Genomic DNA, 26,684 nt, shown 5'->3' with positions numbered 1-26,684 from the left:
GATGCAAAGCTCCAGATACGATTTTGACTCAGGCGTCAGTAGAAAAAGGTGCAATGTGCCACCATGATGTTTAGTCATCAAGCTGAGGTTCAAAGGGAGAATAAAGATTGATTGTTCATACATCTTTGCATGTCTGTCTTTGCAGGGAGCTGAATGGGAATAACCTCACACGCATCACCAAGAGTGACTTCGCTGGACTCAAGTACATCCGAGTTTTGTAAGTACTTCGTGTTCCTGTGTGATGGTGAGATGTTTGTATGTATATCTGTGGCGCATGTCCGTGTCTGAGTTGATCGATTCATGCATATCTAACCTTGGATCACACAAGTTGTACAGCTTTGCTGCTCAAATTAGCATAAACCCAGTGAAGTGGAGATGCTTCTGTCAAGAGTCCTACTCCAAAGTACATTAAGCTACTGAGTGACTGCAGCTCGCGAAGTAATGGACTTCTCTCTCACCGTATTCTGTATGTTGTAGTAGCACTTACTGTCCCTCAGACACACACACACACACACTTGCCCTCTGTTCCCACACATCAACATGGAATGTGTACACAAGCACCAGTCCTAAATAGGTTCTCAACACAGTTAACACATGAAGGTGAAGTCATTGACTCCCTCTGTGTTGGATTTAAACAGCACTTTAAACAGCACAGGTATTAGAGTCGTTGTAAAAGTGTCTGTATGCGTGCATGTGAGCGCACACACTTGTAAGTAATGCTATAGGTGTTACAAACACCGCCAGAGAGGAAGCTGTGTAGACCTGAACATGTTTTGAATGTAACATGAGCTGCACATAATTCCTACGACCCAGCAAAGCCTGACTATTTCCAAGTCTCATGGTTACCCGGCCACACCCCTGTCTGCTCCTTGTCCCCTCTCGTCTTCCCATGCTTGCCCTCTTTCGTGCACCACCTTATACTCCCATGTGGAGGTTGAATGCCTTCATGTTGGCAGCCTGTCACTGGCAAGTAAGAAGTGTACTGGGGGGTCAACCCCCCCTCTGTGTACTGGGGGGGTCAACCTCTGTGTGACTAACAGTGGGTTGACCTCTGACCCCTGGGCAACCCTCAGAAGGAGCTAAACAGGAACAGAGGTTTATCTTTACAGTCAGCTGCCATCTATCCCGTCAGTCTGAAATCAACACAGCTGATTTACCGCCATTCGTCTGGCTCTGGGTGCTTAGCTGGTCTACATCAGCAGTGTGTGTGTGTGTGTGTGTGTCTGTGTGTGTGTGAGAGAGAGGAAAAGCAATACAATAGAGAAACAATCGAAAAGTAGAAAGAAAGATGTAGAAAAGCCGGAGGCTTCATGCCTTCCGACTGTCCGTAAAAAAGTTTTCTCAATTCAAAAGTACTCATCACAATTTTATTCACTTCCATCTAAATTCATGAGGAAGAGATCGGAGGTGAATTGCGCTTTTCTCTCTATGTTTATGGAGTGCGGGCAGTGATTAGCATTTATATTCGATGGGGAGGAAGCCCAGACTGCTGAGTTGCAGCGCTGCATGGCCTCACAGGAGACATGAGAGGTTTGCCTTCAACACAGAACAGTTGTATACGTAATGAAGGAAAGCTCTTGTTGCTTCTAAAGCTGCTGGACTTTTTGCTCTCCTTCCTGGCCTTGTGTTATTGTAACACTTCCAAAACCATCCAAACTTGTGCATTAGCTTTGGCAATGTAGTTGAGGAAAGGATGTGTTCCTCCTTGTGTGTGTGTTGACCTCATGTTTGCGTGCATCCATGTTTGTAATGACGAATAGCCTTGATCTCCTGCCTGCATCTTTGATACTCTCCAACAGCCACACATAGACACACAGCCTACATTCCTTTGCTTGTGCCAATTGTAAAAACCTTGGAGCCCACCTCAGTCCCCCCCCCCCCCCCCCCCCCCCTCACACTTTCTGACCCCTTGCCCACCTTTCGTCTCATCTCCACCCAGCCACTACACCCAGTGGACCACACCAAAGCCCGGACCCACACTCTCTGAGCCGCCTTAGAAACTTTCCTGGCTGCTATTCCTGCTTCCTTTGCCAAGATTCCACACTGTGCCCTCAGTCCACACCACTGCCCTCTGTGTGTGTGTGTGTGTGTGTGTGTATAATATACTGCACCCAGCTTGAATATACATACTGCAAGAAGGCCCGCCACCCAAAGCCTCCTTTACTTTGTTAAAGCCTGAGTGACCTTTTACAGAGTCATCAAAAAGTCAAAGCCGCACTGTATCACGTCGTCTCTGAGGCTCTCGTTCTGCCCTCTCTCTGCAGGCAGCTGATGGAGAATCAGATTACTGTGATCGAGCGTGGGGCTTTTGATGACATGAAGGAGCTGGAGAGACTGTGAGTACCACCCAGGGTTGTCAGTAGATGGCCTGACCAGAAATAACACGTTTTAATTCTTCTTTAACTTCAAATAAAAATGCCTTTACTGATCTGTATTCAATATTTTGTCCCAGTGTAATGAGACTAACAGGAGGAATGGGCCGTGAATGGTATATCAAGTGTGATGCTCTTCCCTGTCATTTCATTGTGGTCGGATGGTGCCGAGAGGGTACAGCGTGGGCTGGGAGAATCTTTTTTTATTGGCTTTGCCTGACAGGAATGCCCTCAGTGGGATGTGTGGGCTTAAGAGGCCTCCCCCACCGCAGACCCTGGCTCATCTGGACAGCACCAGGACTCTCCGACAGCTTGTAAAACGGCTGGGAAAACACAGACAAACACAGCCGACCACACCTCAACCAGCTCATTAGCAAATCAATAGTGCTACCCACATGGAAACCGGCACAGCAGATGACTTTATGCACACATGCCGTCATGCACACACAGCGGTTATTTTAGAAAAGACTTTCCCCCAATCTGAAGCCCACATTAACAATTTACATGACCAAACCCCAGGCCATGTACAGCTCCCCTCCTCTCCTCCTCCATATTCGGCGGATCCCGAACACTTGGTAGACGTATCCGTGTGCCAGACCAATGTGGATATTAGTCGGCTCGTTTCTCTAATGTTTAAAAGCCACCGCCCCACCAGCAGGTACAGTTTTGTTTGAACAGAGTGGCAGCAGACCATTAATGCCCATTAAATCTCCACCTCAGCTGGCCAAGCACTCTTCTCAGTGTAAACAGTGAGTGGTTCAGGTCCCAACATCTGTCTGAATGTGTCCGAAGGAATGGCAGCTGCCTGCCTTTCAGATTTGCAGCCTCTCTGTGCCACAGCCGCTGCATTCACTCCCATGTGCCTCCAATGGGCCATTGAGGGAGAAGAGAGTTGTGGTTTCCAACAGATTAGCAACAGTCTGTTCCTCATTGACTTAATTGTTGTATTTGCATAAAGCCTGCCAGTCTTGGACCTTAGTTGTTTGACACGGAGTCTGTTGCCAACCACCTTTCCTGTCGGTGCTTCCTTGGGCTTGAATAGGCTCATCCATTTCTCTTCATTTTATTTAGAAACATCTTGTTTTGATAGTTCGCCCCAGATAAAATCTCTTCATGCTCAGATAATTGGTGGATGTAATTCACTTGTTTGAATGGGAACGTTGCTATTCTGTTACTCTGGGAAAGTCAGCAGAGCACTGAATTCTACTCGGCGCAGCATCGTAATTTAACTGTGCAGACATAATTTACGCCGCTGTCTCCGACCAGAAGTTCAATTCCCCTGAACTTTCAGGCGGATATTTATGTGACATTCATAGCGCACTGAAACACAATAGCCTGTAGCTAAGCCGATTCTATGGCAGCCAGCAGAAATTATTCACAGCCTACACAAGGGCACGCATGCATAGACACACACACGAACTCACTGGTTGATCATATGTTTTCCCTGCTGCAGGCGGCTGAACCGTAATCAACTGCAGCAGCTTCCTGAGTTGCTGTTTCAGAAGAACCCTGCCCTATCGCGACTGTAAGTACATTCACTTTCTTTATTTCAACTGAGCGCACAGCTTTTTCTTTTCTGCGAGTGCACACGCCGCCTCTCTTTGTCTTTTCTTTATTGTGCAAGCCGCCAATGTTGCTCAGAGATCGTATGTGGTAAAACAACATACTGCACAGCATGATCTCAACAAGTCTGACGAATGTTGGCTTCGGTTTGGTTTGGTATAAACACAATCAAAGAGCAGTTAAGCTTCAATTACACTTTGCTGGAATGCCATCAGGGCTCATTAGCATTCAGACATATTAGGTGAAGTGTGTGAAGTGTACACTGGGATTTCCACCGTACTTGCGGTCTGTAAGACAAAATGAACTGGATGAGTGGAAATCTGAGTTATTTGCACATCGTTGGGCCTTCGTGCCAAGTCATCTGAGGTTTCTCTGTGCTAGTCTGTCTGTGAGAGAATCCACTGGTGACAGAGAGTTGGTGTGACATTGGGACTGGAACTGAGGGACACATTAGACTTTGAACTATGTTCAAGGTGAAAGGATGTCTGCGTTACCTAATGAGGTCGTTTTATGTCACAGGAGAAGTCCCCGAAGCTCACTCTGCCGGTGGACTCGTATACCTCCATCATAGGAATGAGATGCGTCATCACCTCCACTAGTTAAGGCCAATCCAGTGCTGTCTCACACCCTCACCTCCTTCCACCCATGTGCCCCATGCAGTGAGAAAATCCCACAGTAATGCTAAATTCATACCCCCATCTGCAACAGCACTAAATGCTATTTTTGTCCTTTCTTCGGGATAATCAGTGTCCTTGTTGCTCGTTGATCATTCCAGCTCTCATTATTCCAGTTCAGATTACCTGGAGCGTCTGGGAATAATGGAACAGTGGGACGTGGAAAAATCATTTCCTTCCCTTCAATCCACAAAGTGGTACGACCAACCTATGATCCTGGCCTCAGCCCGCCATCTGTTTATCTCGTGTTTGATTTTTAACACCATCTTGAATCTATCTGTCACTTCCTCACAACTGTCTCCTCACGTCACCTATCATTAAACCAAAACCAGCCTGTGGGTCTTGAGGGCAAAGCCTCGTCCTTCGGGGGCAAGGCGATCCTGCTTGTGGCTCACTTACACTGAGCAGCCCTATAGGTTGTCGAGCTGGAACAGACAAAGAGCAGACCAGAGGCCTTCCAGACCAGCGGCTGGCCTTGAACAAGCGTGATTAGTCCATTTGGAGCAGCGTGCTCTGCCAACAGCCAGAGGATTGTGCTAACACAGCTCCCCTGTTTCATCCAATCTAACTTCACGCTCATTCTTCTAAACCTAGCCCTGGCTTTTCTGCCACGTTCTGGAGAATGAGACTTTGTTTAACATTGCTTAAATCGATTCGATGTGTGTCTGTGTATACCGGTACACTCATTTGTACTTTATCCTTGGCTGGATAAAAGGGAACTGTAATGGAACTTAAAGCTTTTCAGGTGTGGAAATGCCGTATGACAATTGCTACTTCATGAAAGACTGCTTGTTAAAAACGAGGTCTAATAGCGTGGGATCAGGAAGAGCAGTAGAAGACAATGGTTTTTCCTAATGTGTTTCTGAACTCCGGAGCGGTGTGTCTGGGCCACACCGTAGGTTCTGGTCCCAGTCTGATGCGGTTAGGTTACAGCCTCGTCTCACTCCCGCCTGCAGCTTTTAATGGACTTGAAATGTTCTCAGCTTCCAGAGGAAGAATTGCGCGTTATTTGTGTGTGAGTGTGCAAGTGTCTGAGGATGACAGAGAGAGAGACAAAGAGAAAGAGAGTCTATGGTTGCATATATATGTGTGTGTGTGTGTGTGTGTTGCTCAAAGTGCTCACCAGGGCTTGTTAGAGTCTGCCTTTATGAGCCTAACAAGAGAGGTTAACGTGAAAGCCTGCTGCCTTCAGGTGGAGCGCTAACCCAGATGGTTTCTCTTCTCTTGGACGGAGGATTAATTGCCCAGCTTCCCTTTTTCTAGACTTTTTACACTCTTCCTCTGCGTCTCTTCGACTCCCCTCTTTTTCCCTCTTTTTTTGCTCATTCCGGAGCGAGGGTTTGAGAAAAGGCTTTGGATAACAAAGTGGCTTTTTGTCGTAGACGTCCCGCAGAGAGGACAAACATAAAGAAGGACGTAGGGGATAGAGGTGGGAGGGATAACGGATGAGATTGTTACTCTCATTAAACTTTTGAGGAAAAGCTAGCCGGGTTGATGAAAGGCTGCTGGTTAAGTGAGCAGAGGACTGTCGATTTGTGGGGAGTTTTTATTCACTCCCATGCAGTCGTTACACTAACGGGGTAATTAGTTTCCACTACAAAGGGATGATAGAGAATTGATGCTCCTGCTGCAACATTTATTGAAAAATGGCTACTAAAACATACTAATAGAGAAAAGAAAAAATATATCCCGGTGTATATTTAGAAATAACTTTTTAACCTAATAATTCTGCCAACGCTCAAACTTCCGTATGTATGTCGTGTTTCATGTACAGAACAGAGAATTAAAATAGTGCAGAAATATTGTGCTTTCTGTTCTGAGAGTCTACCTCTTTATCTACACCCCCGCTCCTCTGTCTCTTCCCATGCCTGAGAGATACCAGTGACACTGATGCATGAGGGGCAGAGGAGAGATAATTGGAATTGATTAGAGATGATTAGAGATAGTTAGAGTGAGTTAAAGCTGCCTGTGATGGATGGCATCAACGAGAAGGCATGGGAACGGCAGCGCAGAGGTGAGAGGCGCTGCGCAGAACATCCGTGAACAATAACAGTGGAAATAGAGTTGCATTCATCACTGTTAACGACCTGTTGCCCCCAGCCCACCGCCCCTGACTTCTCCTCATCCCACTTCCACTGCACTTCAGATCTGTAATCTACTCGTCCATGTCTGTAATTAGTGTCTTTTCGCAGTGGGAGAGCAGGAGGAAGGAAGGACCGCGGGATGGAGGAAAAACAGAGGGATAGGTGAGCGGAGTTGGAGGAGTGCAGAGCAGTTAGCCTGATAGCTGGCCCCGGGGAATAGCATCTGTTTGCGCTCAGAATGGGGGGGTTGAGGGAGGTGGAGGAGAAGAGGTGTTTTGCAGTTTTTCGATGACCGTGTTGCTTGTTGCCGCCACAAACAAATGCCGGCAACAACACAGGCTTGTTTGAAGGGGCGTTGCTTTCATTAATGGCTTACGTGCAGTGTCACGTGGTCGGGTGAGGGGACGGTTAAGAGAGGTTTCCCCTTGTGTATCTCCCCGGGAGGTATGGAGGAGGGAGGAGGGAGGAGGGAGGAGGGAGGAGGGAAGGGTGTGGTAGTACCTGCACTACAGGGGAGCCGAGGAAGCCCTGGCAAAGGATTGGAGAGAGGATCTCACTCTTCTTTATTAAGGTCTTTCATTTTCGTGTTAATGCTTGACTACTGGTATGCTGATATACACAAACCCAAAACAAACATGCTGAAATACTGGCTGGGTGACACGCATGCATATGCGCACACTCACCAGAGAGAGACAAAGAGGGAAAATGTAAATAACACCAATTAGGCACAAACACACAAAGAATAACACTTTAATTACATCTCTGTGTGCTAATGTGTGGCTGGCAGGGACACACGCGGGATTACGTTCTTTATATGGCTTTGACTGCAGATAAAAGAGCCGCTTCAACTGTGTGTTGATGCGGAACTGCCTGTTCTGTGTTTGTGTTGGAGGGATGCTGTGTTGTCTGTTTGTTGATCGCTTGATGCTTAGGGAACGGTAGCTCAGTGTGAGAAGAAAGAATTGTTCGTAGGAAGGAGGTCTAGAATAAATAATGTGCATCATTAAATCTATAAATCATCTCTCTGTTTTAGTATTACTTGTTTTGACTTTGTTACCATTCAATGCCTTGCATTTTCCCTTTTGCATTTGCTGCACATTGATAGACTTGTTAACTCGCTCTCGTGTTCCAAAACTTTTTTGTGCCACAAAGCCAGCAAATTAACTCTTTCAACTTTTGACTTTTTGTGTATGATTTGACATGAATGAGTTTTTCTTTTCTCCTCGTGACTTCTTTTAAGTGTTTGTGTGTGTGTGTGTGTGTGTGTGTGTGTGTGTGTGTGTGTGTGTGTGTGTGTGTGTGTGTGTGTGTGTGTGTGTGTGTGGTTGTGTGTCTGTGCATGCATGTGTGTCCGGCAGGCTGTTAATGGCCCGAGCTGGTCTTGTCGTTTCCTCGTCTTTGTCTCTGCTTATGAATGACCTCCTTCGACGTGCTAGGTCTCTCTCTCTCTCCCTCAGAGGGCGGCTTGGGCCCCCACTTGGCAGCAGTCCCCATAGCAACCCGTCTTCATCAGTAGATTTCTGTGCCATCGATGGCCGACATCCTGATTTCCTGACTGTGGTTTGTCTGACACTAAGTAGACAATGACAGAGACTTCACTGAGTAAAGTTCACTTTCGCGAAATACCTGCATGCATCAGAGAAATGGCTCCTTAAAGGGTTGGATCACGCAGAGATGTTTACTTCCAGTGGTTTAACACCCTTACAGGTCATTTTGATTTCGTGAATGCCGATTTTTGAGATTCCCATTTCTGAGTTGCTCAGAGCACAGAAAACAGCAACATGTTTTTTCTTTGGTAGAACTCAAAATGTTTCCCTTTGATGTCTGTGGACTATTCAGAGGGAGAGGGAAAGTTGCTGAATTTATAAAATGTGAGTTTGCAATGCTTTGAGCACCACCAATAAAGAAAACCCCATCGTCCTGGGGGTGGAATACAAAGACAGATATTTTAAAACCTGGATAAATAAAACCAAAGGCATTTGACCTGGAAGCTTTTCCTAATTTGGGCAAATGGACTGTTTAACTTCTAACTTTCCGAATGCAGGGCGAGATTTTTTTGCAGGGGTATGAAATATCTGACCTGGCGGCCAACCGAAAAATACCTGGCAGGCCTTACCTCCGTGCCCCTGTCCCTCTTCCTGGCCGTGTCCTTGTCAGCTGTTAAAAGTGGCTTTTATGGCTTGTCGCTGTTTTCTTTACGAGTCGGACCGTGTGTGAGAGAGAAATGCAGACCAAACCATGTGAGGAGAGCGGAAGCCAAAAGGGGATAATTTAAAAACCACTCCGCCATCTGAAATATTCACAACCGCAGCACAAAGTGAGCAGGAGAGGAAGCCAAGAAGAAGAAAAAAGACAGAAGAAGAAGAAAGTCAAAGAAGAGAGAGCGAGATGGTCAGAAGAGCAAAAGACAGGAGCAAAGTTGCGGCGAAAGCAGGAGAGAAACAGCGGTGTTTATATTTACTCACGATTCTGTGTCCTTCCTCATGAATAATTGAACAGATGGATTGAAGCGTAAATATTCACACTAAAGCGCTGGGACATCAGTGCTGTTTTGTGCGTGTGTGTGTCCAGCGTCTGGTACACACTGCTCTACATACTCACCCATACAACCTCTGGTGCTCTAAATATTCGTGGAAGCTAACATGCACGCTCACACACACATAAGTTCTCCTGCGATGACCGTCTCAACACGTGTGTGTGTGTGTGTGTGTGTGTCTGTGTGCGCATGTACGTCTTAACATTGGGGACTGGTCTGGTCATTATGAATTGATACGGCATGAATAAGACATCACAGTGTGGTCTAGATCCGTCATGAGTATACACACGCAGGGATTTCACTCCCAGAGCTGCGAAGGAGGCCTCCTCCTCCTCCTCCTCCTCCTCCTCCTCCTCCCCTCTGTGCCGCTGCCGACGCTTTGCCTCTATGACGGCTGGCTTTGCCTGGTACAGATTGGAACTGACACATGGGAGGAAAAGGCAGCCCTCATGTCCTCACACACACACACACACACACACACACGCACACACACACACACACTCCTTGGAATTTCCAAGCAGGGGCTTTTGGAATGCTGCAATTCCAGCCAGGAATAACAACCCATATAGCGCTAGTCGGGTTGTCCTGCGCTTGTGAGTGTGCGCACGCATGTGTGTATGAACACATGCTCAGTTGACGTGTGTGTGTGTGTGTGTGTGCATAATGGGTCTGTACACCTCAGCTGCATGGCGTATGAATGCAGCCATCAGAATGAAAAATCCAGCTCATTCATCACAGGCTTAATAGAGTGCAATCTCCCTGAAATAGGTGTTTCCCTCACTCAGTGCATCTGTCCATCTCGTTACGGTTCTGTTCAAGATCTGGGATTTCGATCAACAGTATCTGCTCTGGATCATCATGTGCGAGTGGCGTGTGTGTGAGGAGCTTAGCAGGAAGACTTTCGTGTCTGTGTAAAGTCTCTTGTTATGAGCTGTTAGGGTCTTGACTTGAGATCCTGGATGTCAGCGTTGGCAGTGACCCAAGCAGACCCAAACACAGCCTCGCCACTCTAGAGCGGGAAGGGGAGAGGGGAATCAAAACCCTTCCCCAACATCCTCCAAAGCAGGAGGAAGCAATCTACCCACACATGCGCATGTGTTGCCTAACACCCATGCAGCAAACCCACACGCGTACTGTAAATGGTTCTTCCAGCTCTATCCTGTGGCCTTAAAAAGAACAAACAAACAAAATGCTGGGCAAATTATGCCCACACACACACACACACACACACACACACACACATGCAGACTCATGCAATTACACAAATACCACTGCACACATACTTTGCCCACCTCCTGCTGATTAGCAACCAATGCTCTGACTCAGGCTGTTAACCTTTTCTGAGTGAGAGGAAGACGCACAGAAACACAAAGAGTTGGGAGGTGAAATGATTCAAGAGTGAGATCTGATCCAATTGCTTGGGAAAAGTGTGGTGCATCGGGTGCAAAGAGATTTTTGGATTTTTAGTTATGTGTGTGCATCTGTAATTATAGGCTTTAGATGCATCCCTTTATCCTCTGGCAGGAGAGTCTTAGGTTAAACTCCTTCCTCTTCCCCGTGGCCATATTTCTACGTGTTTGTTTATGTGTGTGTGAACTGTGGGCTCCGTCTCCTCTCTGTCTGTGGTGAGCAGGTCCATTCTTCGGGCTTTATACTTAGCTCACCTCCAGGCCTTTTGTTCATGAGACTCCACAGGCTGCACATAGCAGCACAACTTGGAAACTTGGTGACTGAGCGTTTCACTGTAGGAAGAGGTTAATGAGCTTAAGATGCTGCAGGCTTACGGTGAAAGACGCAAACTTGTGAAAACAGGTTTGCTGGTTTGAATCTCAGCTAGAGGAGTCTTTGGCAAAGCGAATGAGGCTGATATAAAATAGAAACAAAAAAGTGGTCAACCTCAAATTCAGTAGTGCATCAAATCTAAAATGCATGAAGGTTCTCTGCTAGTAATTCATACAACTTTTCTGTTGGCCACCAGACACCCTGTTAGACTTTAAACTCACTGTCAAACAAACAGCTGGTACGCCGAGTCATATAAACACTTAAATCAACCTGTTTACCCACATATGATTGTTCACAGTAATTAGTTATGTGTGCATATAAACATACTCAGTGTGACTTGTGGAAAAAGACAAACAGGCGCAGCACCTGGAAAATATAGTTCAAACATGCATCCAATTGTGTTGAATCCAACCAGCACCTTCTATCCTGTGTCTCTGTGCTCTGCTCTCTCTCCTCAGACATCGTATACTTTCTCGGTAAACAAAAGACACTTGTCTGCTTTAGTAAGCGGGCTGCCCACATTCCAGCAAAAATACATATTGAGCTGCGCAGCGCCGGTGAGCACAGCAAAGGGGAAAAAGTGAATTCCGCTACAAATCCCTATGTTTCCAATATTCGCTTCCTCTCACAATACTTTCCTGCTGGCATCACAGCATGAAGCGGTGATCTCATCAGCCCCACAGCGTATGTGTATGCCCTCTGTGGAGATATGTTTTGGTGAGAAACAGTGTGTTTCTCTGTGCAGGGGGTGTCTTTCCTCCTTAGCTTTGTACAGTATAACAGGAAATCGCTGGGGGATGGTATCGAGTCCCCTTCCCCGCTGTTTCAACGAGTAAACACACACGCATGCACACACCTGCCCCACCCAAGAAAAACTTCCAGAAATGAGTGTTACATCTGAGAAGCAGCCAGATCTCTCTGTGTGTGTGTGCGTGTTGTACCTGTTGTGCATAGTAACTCTAACAGGGCCTGCAGTCACACCAATCTGATACCTCAGAGGGCGCGATGAGGAGGGAGGCATTATTGATTGAGGAGGAGGGAGTCACAGAGAGATGGGAGGTACAGGTGGAAAGCACAAAGAAAGAGAGGAGAGCAGCGAAAGAGAAATTGTTTTGGCAGGTGAAGGAATATCAAGCATCTTTTGTAATAATTTCATGCCGTAGATTTCCTATTTGACGTTTGATTTATTATGTATGCAGCTCGGAACGTTCCCTTGTAAACTTTAAATTGTTTTTTCAGGTGGTTTAAAATCCCTTCCACCCAAATCCAGTGTAGCGCTGCAATTCAATCAAGTAAAATAGACGGAGAATGAGAGGAGTGGAAAGCGGGTAAAATGAGTTAGAGGGCAATGGAAGGACCTGAAAGTGACAGTCGGTGCCTGGGAAGCAATAAATAGTGCGGGGATAGAGTAAGTGGGGTTGGCAGATAAAGCGAGAGAAAGAAAAAGAGGCAGGGAGAAGAAAGATTGGCCTCATCTGTAGACTTTGAAAGGATTCTCATCTCCTCTCATCTATGTGGCTGTGCTGGGATACAGAGAGGGAGAGAGAGAGCCAGGGGCACCTGCAGTGGAGCATTAGCCAAAAGCTCCATTATCACTTCAAAGCTGGACTCTGCTGGAGGAGGCCTAAATGTGACACTGGGGCCCTATGGATGATGAAACACTGCTCAGAGATAGGAGTAGAAAGCCTCCTCCCTCTTTCAGCTTTCCCCAATTCTCCTTCTATCATCCCCCCTGCCCCTTTTACTGTACCTCACTTCCTCTCTGTCATCTACGTTGTCCTACCTTTCTTATCGCTTCCCTTTCCTCCCCGGCTTTTACTTCCTCCCTGCGTCTTATCTGTATCTTTGACACCTGGCTGCCTGGATGGCAAGCCCTATATGAGCTCTCTTTTTCTCTTCCTCTTCCCTCCCGACTGAATTTCTCCAACCTCTCTGGTTTATAAAGGGCCTGGGGACTGGAGGCCCTGGTTAGCCCCAGGCTGTGGTAATGAGCTTGCAGGCCCTTTCATGTGGAGATCAAGCCGATGGCCGGAGGGGGTGTTGTTGGTGCTGGTGTTAGTGGAGTGGATATTACCAGCAATGGATTGTGGTTTGTAGAATAGAAGAGTAATAGGTCAACCCCAGACCAGACCAGACCTGGAGATGCAGACAGTTCCCATGAAGTCAAGAGTGTCCCAGCCAGACACAGAGACACACAATACTGTCAAAGAACGGGGCAAATCATTGTAGTCTGTGAAAGTTATAGCATTCCTCTGTCCAATACATTATCCCAGAGACCTTTCCCGATATTTACAGGCCACAGACGGTCAGATGCTTGAAGCAGGACAACGGCATAGGCCAGAAATCGATGGCAGACACACAACCTCATACAACATTTTATATTACTTCTCTCTGCTTGCTCTTCTTTTCTATTACTCCTCTCTGCTTGCTCTTTCCGTGTGTCGACACTTCATAAAATTGCCATCTGAATAAGTCCGGGGACACAGAAAGAGCAACAGAATTATATTTCAACAAAGTCTGATGCTCTTTGATTTGACTTTGCCTAAAGGAGCATCGCCACTCCTTAAATCCTCTTTGTCTACCCCGGTTAAATCCTCCAAAACCAATCTGTGTGTGTGTGTGTGTGTGTGTGTGTGTGTGTGTGTGTGTCTATTAATCCGTAACGCATAGCCTCACACCATTATTGCTGCCTCCCCCTGACACCTTCATTAGGCCCACAGACGGGGATTACCTCTGACTTTTAAGCCCCTTTATGGTTGCTATGATCATGTGTGCCAGGGTTGCAACTAATGATCATTGATTAATTTAGTTTTTAGTCTGTAACAAACTGAGAAATGCCCGTCACATTTTCACAAAGCCAAAGTTGACGTCTTGAAATAGCTTGTTTTCTCTGACCAACAGTTCTACAGCCAAAGATATTCAATTATAATGTTATGAAACGGTGGAAAGCATCCGATCCTTGCTCCGTGTTAGTGAGCAGAGGGGATGTGCAGGTTCCACTTCATGAAGCTGTTGTAAAAAGAGAAGAGGCCATTCATGGCTAACAAAGAGTTTTCACATGAACAAGCTAACGGACTGGTACTGGACAGCCCTCCACACTTCCTCAACACTGGTTTTACCCATTTTATTTCCTCTCTCTCTTTCCTCCCCTCCCCCCCTGCGCCACTCTTTCTCATGACTTAATTGTTAAAACATCTTTGATTGTGGTTCATAGAGCGCGCTGCAAGACAGTACCTATCATAGGAGTTGCTTTCACTGCCAGACACTTTGGCATGAGATACTAGCAGAAATCTGATCAAAGGTGGATATGTGATAAATGTGTCAGTGAAATCATTACAGAGGGAGACAGTTATTTGGACAGGTTTGTCGTTCCACTCATTCTTTCATCTTAGTACAGCTCCTAATAGTTTCTATGGAGACTGTATCAGAGTGTTGTGCTGCGTTTGGCCCCTCGGCAATCTCACCCTCATTCACCTTCCTGCCTGTGTTTCTGGATATAGACAGCTGAAAGATGGTGATACATCTGTGTTAACACCCTTGTGCCTCCAAGGGCAGATAGATGGAGAACTGAGTAAAGTTTCTTTCCCTTTGCGAGTAAAGTCAAAGCTTCAGGATGTTGGTGTCAGCAATCTAATTCGTTAAAAAAAAAAAGCCTAGCCGACTGTTGGGGATGTGGAAGTTGTCATGATGATGTCAGTCCTGAGTTAGTCTGTGTAGCACAATAAAGATATAGTTTGACAGATGTCTCGTCTCGTCATAGAGAAACAGCAGATCGCGTAATGTTTTAGACATCTCTGCTTTTTGCTTTTCTGGCTTTACTCCCGGCCTCCCCTCATACTTTGTGCGGATGTGGAGAGGAAGTTGGGGTAAAAAAAAAAAGAAGGTAGAAGTCAAATTGTTTTAGTATTTTTTACAAGTTGCGAGAGTGAGCTGATCGGAGTTGAACGGAGACGTGCTGCGGGGTTAGATACGCGCAGCCTCCGTTTCCCAGGGAGGCACCCCTCTTTGTGACACGGTTAAAGATGTGTCCCAACACCATTCCCATCACCCCTCATTCTCTCCTCTCCCCACCTCGGCTGCCATCCCTCCCTCCATCTCCAGAGAATAGCCTGCCCTTTGCTCAAGCCATTCCGTCTCCTTGGAGCTCATTGTTCCCGTGGTTGCTAGGCGATAGCTGGGGCCTCATTTGGTCACCTTGGATACAGGGGGGAGCCTGGGTATTTGGTATGGGGTCAGGGCTGACAGAGGTGATGTGAAGGTGTGTGTGTGTGTGTGTGACTACGTCCAAGGTTGTGTGCACACATTGTTACCCATGGAAGTGTGTGTGTGACTGGTGTGTGTGTTTGGTTAAGGGTCAGGCGTGACAGCACTGGTACAATAGGATGGGGTGTGACCAACCCCTCCTTCACCATTTATTAGCCTATTCAGTCACCCACTCCCCTGCTCCAAGCCAGGCTGGGCCAGGAGGCAGCCGGGCTGTCAGTCAACAGGGAGGGGGAGGGGCAGAGAGGGGATCCCAGAAAACATAATTAATGTGTAACACAAGAGCTGCCGTATCGCTCTAAAGAGGAAATTAAAGAAACAAGCAGCCACTGTAACGGCAATTACGCAACCCTGAATAGACCACTGTCTTTGGGTTGTCAATGCTGTTTCATGCACTCACACCTGCTCTCTTTTTTGTGTCTCTCTCTCTCTCTTACTCTCTTACTCTCTCGCTCTCTCTCTCACCAGTTCTTTCTTTCCGTCGATGTGTTTCTCTCATTCTGTAAACTACACACCAGGGGAGAGCCTCTTTGTCAACCGCCCTTCTGAATTCCGATCCGCAATCGTCAAGCTGGTCGTAGCTGGCCGGCCTTGGAGAGCCCTGGAGTGGCTTTCATAAACCTCAACCAAACACACACACACACACACACACACACACACACACACACACACACACACACACACACACACACACACACACACACACACACACACACACACACACACACACACACACACACACACACACACACACACACACACACACACACACACACACACACACACACACACACACACACACACACACACACACACACACACACACACACACACACACACACACACACACACACACACACACACACACACACACACACACACACACACACACACACACACACACACACACACACACACACACACACACACACACACACACACACACACACACACACACACACACACACACACACACACACACACACACACACACACACACACACACACACACACACACACACACACACACACACACACACACACACACACACACACACACACACACACACAAACCTATACTATTGTTGCCAAAGCTGAAGCACTCATCAAAATGGAGAGGAACATTTTTAGAAAATTAACTCTTATTCAAATGAGGCCCATTCTAGCCTCTATTCCTCCCTCTCCCTCCCTCTTTCTCTCCCTCTCTCTATCGTCTATATATAGTCTATGTGACTGCGTGATTAGCTGCAGAGGCCTGTTCTTTGATATCATTAGGTTCTGCCGTGCATCTCTGAGACCTTAGAGCAAAACCAGGAACGAGTGTTTTACCCCCAAATTAAGGTTCGTAAAGGATGACTCACTGCCAGTGTTATGTGTCTGTGAGTCATCTTTTAACGCATTAGACACGCAAACCTTTCCTCTTCCTTCTGCCCCCAATCTGTCTGTCCTGCTCCCTTTATCTCTTCCTCATTTTTTTTCTGACATCACAAGACAATGTAGCACAGCTTTCTGTTTTGCAACAAACTGGCACCCTGAATGGAATTTGCAATGCGCTGCAGAAATGATCTGTGGTCGCTTTGTCGAAAAAAAAGCATTCCCTCGAGAATCAGTCTCCCCCCCCCCCCCCCCCCCCAGCAGGGTCTGCATGTGTGTGTTCCAAAACCAACGTTGGAGCTACAATTGTTGCAGATTACCAGCCAAATGTCTGCCTTGACTTCTCAACACTCCCAATGAGTCAGAAGGAATGTGTTGTCCTCACCTGAGCTGTAACTGATAGCAGATAAAAGATGATCTAACATGCCCACGCAGAAGGAAATGAAGAACGCCTGGCACTGCGGAGGGCATACCTGCGTTGAGAGGCAGGGTGTGTCTTGTCTCTCAGCGTTCACCGCTCTGCCAAAACCGCAGTGGTAATGCAGCAGAAAATGACTCCAGACACTGGCACATAAACTTGGGCTCAGTATGACGGCGGGAGAGTCAGTTCTGCTTTTTCCAAACCTCACGCAGTTTCCCGAAGAGTCATTAAGGAATCATTGAGCGGGGAGGCAAAGATATTCATATCCATTGAATTCATCAAAACAAGTTATTGAAAGTGGCCAACGCATTCATTTAGTGGGTCGGCTGAATTCAGCCATTGGGCTGCATTGATGTGGTGTTGACCCCGGACCGCAGCGTGCATTGCTGTCAGTGGAGCTTTGTTGGTGGAGCTGTAACCTTTCTTTGTACCCATGTTTGGGCCAGTAACCTTGCTTTGTGTTGCTGTGTGTATCAGGGTGTAGTGTGACTCCCCTTCTCCATAAATCACTGTCAGATTCCAATGGTCGGAAACAAAGCCTTCGCCTGAAGCTTGGATAATAGGGTTGTTGGTGTGTGTGTGTGTGTGTGCCCGTACGTGCACGTGTGTCAAGCCTGTAGCCCTTCATTTACCAATCAGCGGCAAACTGAGTTTATGAAAATTCATTGAGTGTGAGATGAGCTTTCTTTTCTTCAGATGAATATTGCACGAAATGCAGCATTGGGTGACAAAACACTCCATCGATTTCCAAGGAAGGGACGAGGGGGGGGGGGCGGAAAGAAGAGGGTGAGGGAATGAGGTTGATCGCTGGAGCGTGATGGAATAAACTGCAGAATGTCTGTCGCTGCTTGCGCGTGTGACTGTGTGTGCGTCTGTCCCACACAGGGGGCTCATAAATAAATGATGTTTGAAATGAGAGCAGCTCTCCGTAGACCATCTCAACTTCATGAGAAGTGCTTGTTTACAACTCCACATGCACACAAAGTCACGCGCACAAGCTGCATCTATACCAGAGCTTGAGGTATGTACTGTTGCTCTCCTCTCCAGGAGCATGTCTGTCCTGTGAGCCTCTAAGTGTGTGTTCCCACTCCCAGGCCTTCATCACATTGCTCTCATTACTTTACAGGCCAAAGCAAACACGCATGCATATACACACCTACCTTGTGAGATAGGCTGGAGAGCATTAGTGAGCTCAGCAGAGCAAACGGTGATAAAGGCAGGATTTGGGCACATTCTAATGGGAGGAAGCGGTGGGGCAGGGAGAGGATTTGCCCCCAGCATCCCCACAGGACCGGGCACGACAGAAGCCCATGAGTTTTGTGAGCAAACAGTGTGTGGCGCTGACTCCTGGTCGCCGGTTCCTGTGTTTGCGCTGCGGGCTGTCCTAATATATCATTACTTCTCTCAGGAAAGACAACCTTCTCCTCAGGAGAGACGACTGCGTACCTCACAGACAAAACCTGACCTTTAACTTTCTCCCTGAAAATGAGAGGTGGTGGTGGTGGCGGGGTGCTCATGAGAGAGAGAGAGAGAGAGAGAGAGAGAGAGAGAGAGAGAGGTTCATGGGTGTCAAGGAGATGTCCGTTGTTGCACAGAGGACTTCCACAGTTTCATTGTTTTTTTGGACGATTTTCAAACTTCCCATTTCTAAGCAACTGAAGCAAAGGTCAGAATGGAGGAAGGAAGAAGAGAACAACCGACTAGAAGGAGATGGAGGAGAGAGAGAGGAATGGGTTGATGGTAGGGGATACAGCTTTGGAACGCTGCAGTGGTTTTAATTACAGACAGAGGAATAGTCTTTAAATATTTAGAGTACAGATGATCTCCCCGGCTGTGTGTGTTTGCGTGCACCAGGCTTTGTGTGTGTGTGAGCGTGCAAAATGCGCATATGTGAGCGTGCGTGAGAACTTGTTTGTGTGTGCACATATGGTGTATATGGTTACTCAGAGCATGTTTATGTGTGTGCGTGTGCGAGGGGCATGACATGTGTTGGGTATGCGATGAGCATGAGCAATTCCATGTGGATGCAGCAGAGATTTCCGTGCCTATGCAGTGCCACTTTTGAGTTAAAACCATCTTATATTGATTTAGGGTTTTAGATCAGTTTAGTTATTACGTTGGTTATGAGTTGAGAACATTCTACAACTTCTTAGTGTCAAAAAAACCCACTTTCAAAACTATATTAATCACATTGTTTTAAACATATCATCATGCAGGTAAAACACGGCCATCAAACGTTTACATATTGTTTTTCTGATTTATTCTTTGATCTAAATCACAACTTTTTTTAGACTAGGTTTTGATCTTGTAAAGGATGCTGGAAAAATGTCACTTGGCACCCAATGATGGACAGATGGGGTGACAAAGAAACACAAGACTGCTTGAAACCTTTTCTCCCAGACCGACTGCAATAGAGATTCTCATTTACCCCACTTGACTTAAAGTGGCAGGCCATCGTAAAGCAGGGAGAAGCAGTAACAATTGTAGTGGTAAATAAAAGACACGGGAGACAGGGGTAAGATTCTCGAAGTGGTTCAAAGGTGCTAAGTGCTCGATCTTGACAATGTGGGTCATGTTGCGAGAGACGAGCCTGAACTGCTCTCATGGCTTTAGCTCTCTGGTCGGCTGCATCTGTCTGACTGACGTTCGGGTGCAAAAAAGATAGAAGGGCCGTAATCTCCTAATCGTTAAACGGGGAAACTACAGGATGTAAAGAGATGTGACTGCTGCCTGTGAGCACTAAGCCGGAGGAAGTGGGGATGCCAGAGTTAAGTGGAGCAATATCCTCCTTGCATGTGTGAGGGGGCTACTTCTGTTAAATGGGTGCTATCACGGGCAAACAGTCTCTCCGTCTCTGGTTGTATTGTTTGTTCAGGAGAATACCAAGCCCAGTCCAGACTCGGACCCAGAATGGTAAATAGGCTGTCATTTTGAGGCAGCGCAACCGTTCTGCAGGCTCACATTGATCCGTCATTGACAAAGTTAATGAGCGTGGACATGAGGCACGGAGTCTCTCCACAAAGACATCAAAGTGCCGCTGCCATGACTGGCCCGCTGTGAGACTGGCCTGCAGGCTGCCGCAACCCCTGACTCCCCAGGAGGGGAGAGGAGTGAGGGGAGGGGATGGAGATGGAGGGGGCCGCTTGGCACCAAGTGTAAGGAGTTTGTGTGTCTTCATCCTTTTTCTCCCCGTCTCTCTCTCTCACACGCATTTCTGGTGCGTGTTTGGTATTTGTTTGTGGTTCTTAGCAGGGTTAATGGGAAAGTAGCAGCAACTTTTGAGCAGCAAACAGGATTCCTTAACTCGATACTCTGCCTCTGCTCACCACCTGCTGCTTGGGAACCTGCTGGCAAACACACACATGCACACACAAAAGTCTTGCTACTCGGTAACCCGTTGGCTATCTGCCTTTTCATTCCTCTCTGTCAACAGCAAATAAGAGAAGGGGAAAAAGCAAAATCCGAGAGCAAATATTAGCCTATGCAGACAAAGGCATTCCAGACAGGGTTGTCACTCTCACTCACTCATCCTTAAAGTCCCATCCGCCTCCATCTCCCCAGCTCTTGGGAAATAAGGCATTTTCTTACGATTGATTGGTCATTTTGAGGCACCTTCCCGTAACCCCCACAGCCCACGTCCTCTCAGCTTTTTAGTAGTCCTCCTATTCGTCGTCTTCCTCCCTCCCCTGCCTTTTGAGGTTCAGATGTCATCCTCATCCTTGTCAGAGGAGTCTAATGGATTGGTCACGCTCAGGGCCCTCCCAGCCTGACTCACAGGGTTGGGGTGAAAGGTCATGGCTAGGGTGAGATAGGAACCTCGGAAAGAGGACATCCGCTGGCTGTTCCCAGCCGCGTGTGCGTCTGTAGTTCAGTGTGTGTGTGTGTGTGTGTGTGTGTGTGTGTGTGTGTGTGTATTATTTTCTCAGTAAACACCTTCTCTTCACTAGTGTGTTGGGAGGGGGACAGATGATTTGCACAGAGCAGTAAAATACACCAAGAGAAAATAAATAGCAACGTTCAGCTACAGGATGTAGCATTGTCAGGTAAGCATACAAACGTGTACTAACACACACACACACACACACACACACACCTACACACACACACACACACACACTCCCTGTGTCTGGCATATCCATCATAGCCTCTCAGGGCCTCCTGTTCTTTCTGGAGGTCAGAGTTGAAAATGGTAGAGAGGACGCTGACATAGACAGACAGGGTAGAGAGAGTGAGAGTGTGTGTGTGTGTGTGTGTGTGTGTGTGTGTGTGTGTGTGTGTGTGTGTGTCAGAACTGTGCAGGGCCTCAGTGTTGATTAGGTCTAGACCAGTAGGGAGATCTATTGCCATCTCAAAGAAACACAAACCAAATGTATGTCTGGTAACAAGGCAAGTCAACACACATGATGATATATGACTTGAAGTTCTGAGGGTCAGCAGCACTTTTTCTCTGATAGTCTTTCTTGTGGGTTTTTTGACAGTTACAGGATTTTTCTTTTTGTCGGATCCTTTTGTTTCCCTCGACGCAGATACGATATCGAAGAATCTCGGCAAGCATCATTAATGCAAAGCACATTTCCACTCTGCCGCTGTAGATTTCTTTTGTCTCCTTTTTGACTTGGGTGATTTTATACCACCAGCCTATTATGTCCTGTCCTCCCCTGCATCTTTATTATCCTTTTGTTTCTCCTCCACCAGCCTTCTCTCCTCCGCCTCCTCCCCCCTCCAACTAGTCCTCTCCCTTTTTTCCTGGGTGGTGAGTTTTAATTTCATGCCCCTTGCTCTGGCAGTTGGTCCTCGAGTGAGTGCCAGGCTGGCTTTGTGAAACACAGCTTCCTCAGGGGCTACCAGTGCCTCTAACACACACACACACACAGCCATATGCATGCTCTCAGCCCCGGGCTATGCGTCGTCATCCATGCAGAACTTATGACAATAAAGTGATCCAGAAGTTGCTCTCAAGAACACACAAAGACGCATGCTGTCAGAGACGTGATTACACAAGCAAGCGCGGTGGCATGTTAGTTCAACTCCAACGAATGGACTTGATTCAGTGTTCACACACATGGAACAGAAAGCCATTGTATTCCCACTTATCCATCATAGCTGTCATTGTTTCAGTCATTCATCTGACGGTATTGGCCTCATCTGGCTAGCGACAGCATGCTAACTGTACTGGCATGCATTCATTACTCCACACAGGCGACTCGCAGCCCTGGGGAGTAATCAGCCTTTATGCTAATGCTTGTGGATGATGATGGATGTGCTTCAGCCTCCATTGTGTTGGACTCTATCCGTTCGGAAAAGGAAATTCTGTTTCCTTCTGTCAGTGATATATATCTATCTTTGGACGCTGTCGTCAAAATGACTTATCACGATTATGTCGACATCCACCTTTGAAGCGCTTAAGATATTTCATTGATTCAACTTGGTGTACAGTTAGGTAGACAAAGAGATGCTTCAGCATAAGTCTGTGTGTCTGCATGCCTGTGTGTGTGTGTGTGTGTGTGTGCGTGCTTAGCCCTTTGTGGTAATAATCCATGCCTACGGCTGCACCTCTGCAAGGGTTCATTAACCCTGAGAGTCAGTCTTCTCAAGCCTCATCTTTATCTCCTGATCACTGCAGAACACATCTGCTGCTCCAGGCTGGTTACTCATTAATGAAAACACCCCAGGGCCACATGTGATGCTTCTAAAATATTTTAAGGAATGCAAGAGGGTAATATCCCATGCCAAATTAATTCAAGAGACATGCAGACCCTTTGTAAAAGTTTTTGTCTTAAAGGGACAGTCAAATCAAATCACACACAAATAATTTCACTCTTACCCTTTATGGCGTCAGACCCTGTGTGTAGTTTTCATTTGCTACGGTTTTGAGATATCTGCTCTTACCGGTATATTTAGTTGTAAAACAAATTCAAAAGAGGGGAATTGAATTGCAAGAAAAATGACTTAAGAGCAACGTGTCTTTCCAGAAACATTGCAGAGGTTCTGTTGGATAATCCACAGACCTCTCATTGAACAATTTTCATTGGAAATACACCAAAGAAATAGTTCCAACGAAAACTGTTCTCACTGAGGTCTGCCATAACACTGTGAGGAATAATTGTAAACGTCTCGTCGGTCATAGAAGGAGATCATTTATATCCACGAGCTGAAGTTGTCTTTGTCTGTCATTATGTGGCGGTTGTAAGGTTCGCTTCACCCACTCCCCTGCCTACATTGTGTGTCGGCTGTGAGTGTGGGAGGTTGAGGGTATTCCAGAGCAGTGTGGAGGACAGATTAAACATCCAGAGCAGCCACTGATGTCCATTGTTAAGCGCTTTTTCTCAGGACGACTCCCACCCACTGCAGCACAGCTGGGACCAACTCCATTGTCCTCTCCTTCCTCTGCCAGCCTCAGTATTGGTCTCACAAACAGAACACACACGTACAAATGTGCATGCTTGTAAACACACACACACACACACACCCTCAAGGCTTAGTCACAATTCCAGCTGAGTACCTTTTGTCTCCTAGCAACCAGCATCTGCAATTTCTGGCCTTGCACCTTTGGACCCATCCGACATTAGGATTTGCACACACACACGCATGACGACTCGAGTTGTGTTTTGACTTGCTGAAATCTGAAAGGTATTGGGCCGTTAGCTCTGGTGGAATTACTTTCTTTACGCTGTGAAGTTAATTAAGAGCACTGATAGAAGGAGAGAGAGTGTGCCAGAAGATCAAAGCCCAGAGGCTTTGAATCACTTTCATTGCATTTTTTTAATTTTAAGTCCAAGTTTTCTCTCTGGAAGTTGTAGTTGCCATAGCCCACAAAACACAGAGTCTGCATCAGTTCAAATGGACATCAAAAGAAATACCTGCATCAACCCCAAGAAAACGGCACCATACATGCAACTGTTTTCACGCAAGAGGTATGAGAAGTGTGTGAGTGTGTGTGTGTGTGAGAGAGGTTTGTTAGTACAGACGCCAGAGCGAGTATAGCCTTCCTGACAGCCTCATGTAATATTCATGACAACATTTCCATTGTCTGTGAGACCCTGCAGTTGTTTATTCATCGCTTCATGAATGCCTTTACTGACCCCTGACATGTACACACACCTGTCACAGGAAGGAAACGCTGCCTCCTCAAAGCTGTTCACACACACAATCACACTGTGCTAGCTGACCAGTGGTTAACCTCTACCTCTTTACTTATGTAATAGTCTGTAGTCAGCGCACCGCCTGTTCAATGTTCTGGGTATCAGTGGTGTTTCCCCTCATTCTAAGACAGTCTTGTTCTCTGCTCACACTCCCAGCTGCTTCAAAGGTCTTAGTCATCTGAACGACATGTAGCAATGGAGGCTACACACGTAGCTATACTGTAAGCTTTGCCATGGCTGTTGTTCAACTGCTTGGAAATGTAGCTGCACAGGTTTATGTCAGTTAAAGAGATGCTGCATTGTGACTATGAGAAATGTGATCAGTCGGCTTGGGCTGCTTGTTTTGTCTCATACAAGTTTCTGATGCTGCTGGAGATTGATAGTGCATTCTTATTTATTGATTTTCAGTAAACCACATGTAGTTAAGTAATTCCCATTGCAGAACTTCTCTCTTCTTTGGCCTTATTTGCTGTTACAAAATGGATTAAAACGGAAACAATTGGTCAATCAACAAACATCAGCAACACTTTTGATAATCAATTTACTGGTTTCAGCTTTTCATGTGAATATTTACTGATTTCTTTGTCTTCCATGATAGTGAACTGAATATATTTGAGTTTTGCACTGTCGCTCAAACAAAATGAGCAGTTTGAAAATGTCAACTGGAGCTGTGAAAACTTGTTGAATGGCATTTTTATGATCAGTTAATTTCTTCAGCACATCAGTCGGTAATGAAGATAGTTATTAGTCTGGGCCCTGATGTAAATGGAAACATGGTTGCGTTGCTATTGATGATTGCTAGGCAATAATCTCATTGCAAACTTTCCTATCAGTCTTTGATTTTATCAATAAATGAAAGAGGTTACTTTGGGTAGTGTTATTAAAGCAGCATACAGCCTGATGATGTATGACCATACATGGTCCATACAGTGTTGCGGTGGTGCTATCGACAGGTGAAATCTGACGCTTGGCTATAAATCAGTTAAGGAATCTATGGCAAGACTGCCATATTCTGTGACACACAAGTCTCATTCACCCTCTGTTATTCACATAGTGGTGTGCGCAGCAGCTGCTCTTGTCTCCAGCTAACCACTGCTCATCTATATCGTGTGCTCTGTGTCGCACTGAATGCAGAGATATGGGGATGAGAGGCCTGACTCATTGCTGATTACATTGCTGTCTTGCTGCACTAAGATAACGTGTGTGTGTGTGTGTGGGAGTGAAAGCACTATACATATGTGAGAGCATGCTTCGGAGGGTGCGTTTGTGTGCATGTGAGTGTGTCCTGTTAAAGATAAGGTGATGCATGCCCTGGGTGCATTGTTGACTTGACGTCAGCCACAATGCACCTGTCTCATACATCATGGTGAGCAAGAGGCAGTGTGGGTAACCGAGGGAAGAGCCTGCAGCCTTCATTACTCCATCACTTCACCTCTCTCTTCTGCTCTATGGGATGGCTAAATCTCCAGTGTGGCCTTATTACCCTTACAGCAAAATGATGCATATGTACGACATATTCATGTCAGTGCATACCCAAAACATGTAATGGGGAAAGAATTTCACAAATAATTGTAAATGCAACGATAACGAGATGAGTTGGAGGGAAATCTTTTTTTTCCCCCCCTCCCTCTAATGAGATCCTCTATTTAGACTGAGTGTCCTTGACTGTGTACCTTCGGGCTGTTTTTGAGTTTAGCTTTCAGAGGGATTTGGACAGAGCAGGCACCTTCTATAGGTAGCTGCTCTGCTCACCTTCCCTCTGGCCTAGTCCTCTCCTCTCGTCTGATCCTTTCCATGTGTGACGGCGACTGCGAGAGCTTAAAGTAATGACTGGGAGGTTTCACTCTCAATTACAGTGGGTCAAGACAATAGAACAGGCTGTGTGCAAGAGAGGAAGGCAGAGGACACGAGAAGATGATCTATGCAGGGGTTCATTTTCATCAGCAAACCTCTTACTCCCTATATTGTTTTGTTTTCTTTTACTCTCTTTCTCCCCGGAGCCTTTACTCCCTCTTCGTCTTGATGCAACTCTGCACCTCTACGAAGTGCATGGATTCGATTCAGCGTCTGGAAGTCTGTTCAGTTTACGCGTTGATTGAAATAGCTCCTGACTGTGTGTGTCTTAGTGACAGTCCTGTGATCTGGTATCAGTTGCCTGTGGTTTAGGTGTGGTGGATCTGTCATCCCAGCAGCTCAATAACTCTGACCTCAGACCAGCTCTTCCAGGAAAAGCTGTCATTCGATCTTCGGGATCAATTTTCCACTTTCTAGGTAGCCAGCCATTCACAAAGAGGCATCTTTAACTACTTTAGCAAGACCACACAGTGTGTATGTGTGCGAGTGTGAGCAGCCACCCAGATTGGCTTTGTTGTCCGTCTAAATGGTTGTCTCCTTCCCTTTTACTCCCTTACCGACTCAGTGTAAAACATTAGTCTCATCCAGCAAAATGATTTCCAGGCTATTCTCAGAGATG

At 46.5% G+C, this 26,684-nt stretch overlaps 1 protein-coding gene across 1 annotated transcript in view; it reads left to right on the top strand.

Annotated features, from left to right (window-relative positions):
• slit1a (slit homolog 1a) overlaps positions 1–26,684 on the top strand; it is an 83,343-nt gene that overhangs the window by 10,714 nt on the left and 45,945 nt on the right. Inside the window, exons 2-4 of the mRNA XM_079280214.1 lie at positions 146–217; positions 2,265–2,336; positions 3,826–3,897. Of these exons, the coding sequence (XP_079136340.1) occupies positions 146–217; positions 2,265–2,336; positions 3,826–3,897 (216 nt within the window). The remainder of the gene's footprint in view (positions 1–145; positions 218–2,264; positions 2,337–3,825; positions 3,898–26,684) is intronic.

This window comes from Melanostigma gelatinosum, assembly GCF_949748355.1.
Source record: "Melanostigma gelatinosum genome assembly, chromosome: 12".
Taxonomy (NCBI): domain Eukaryota; kingdom Metazoa; phylum Chordata; class Actinopteri; order Perciformes; family Zoarcidae; genus Melanostigma; species Melanostigma gelatinosum.
This window is presented reverse-complemented; position numbering and strand designations above follow the sequence as displayed.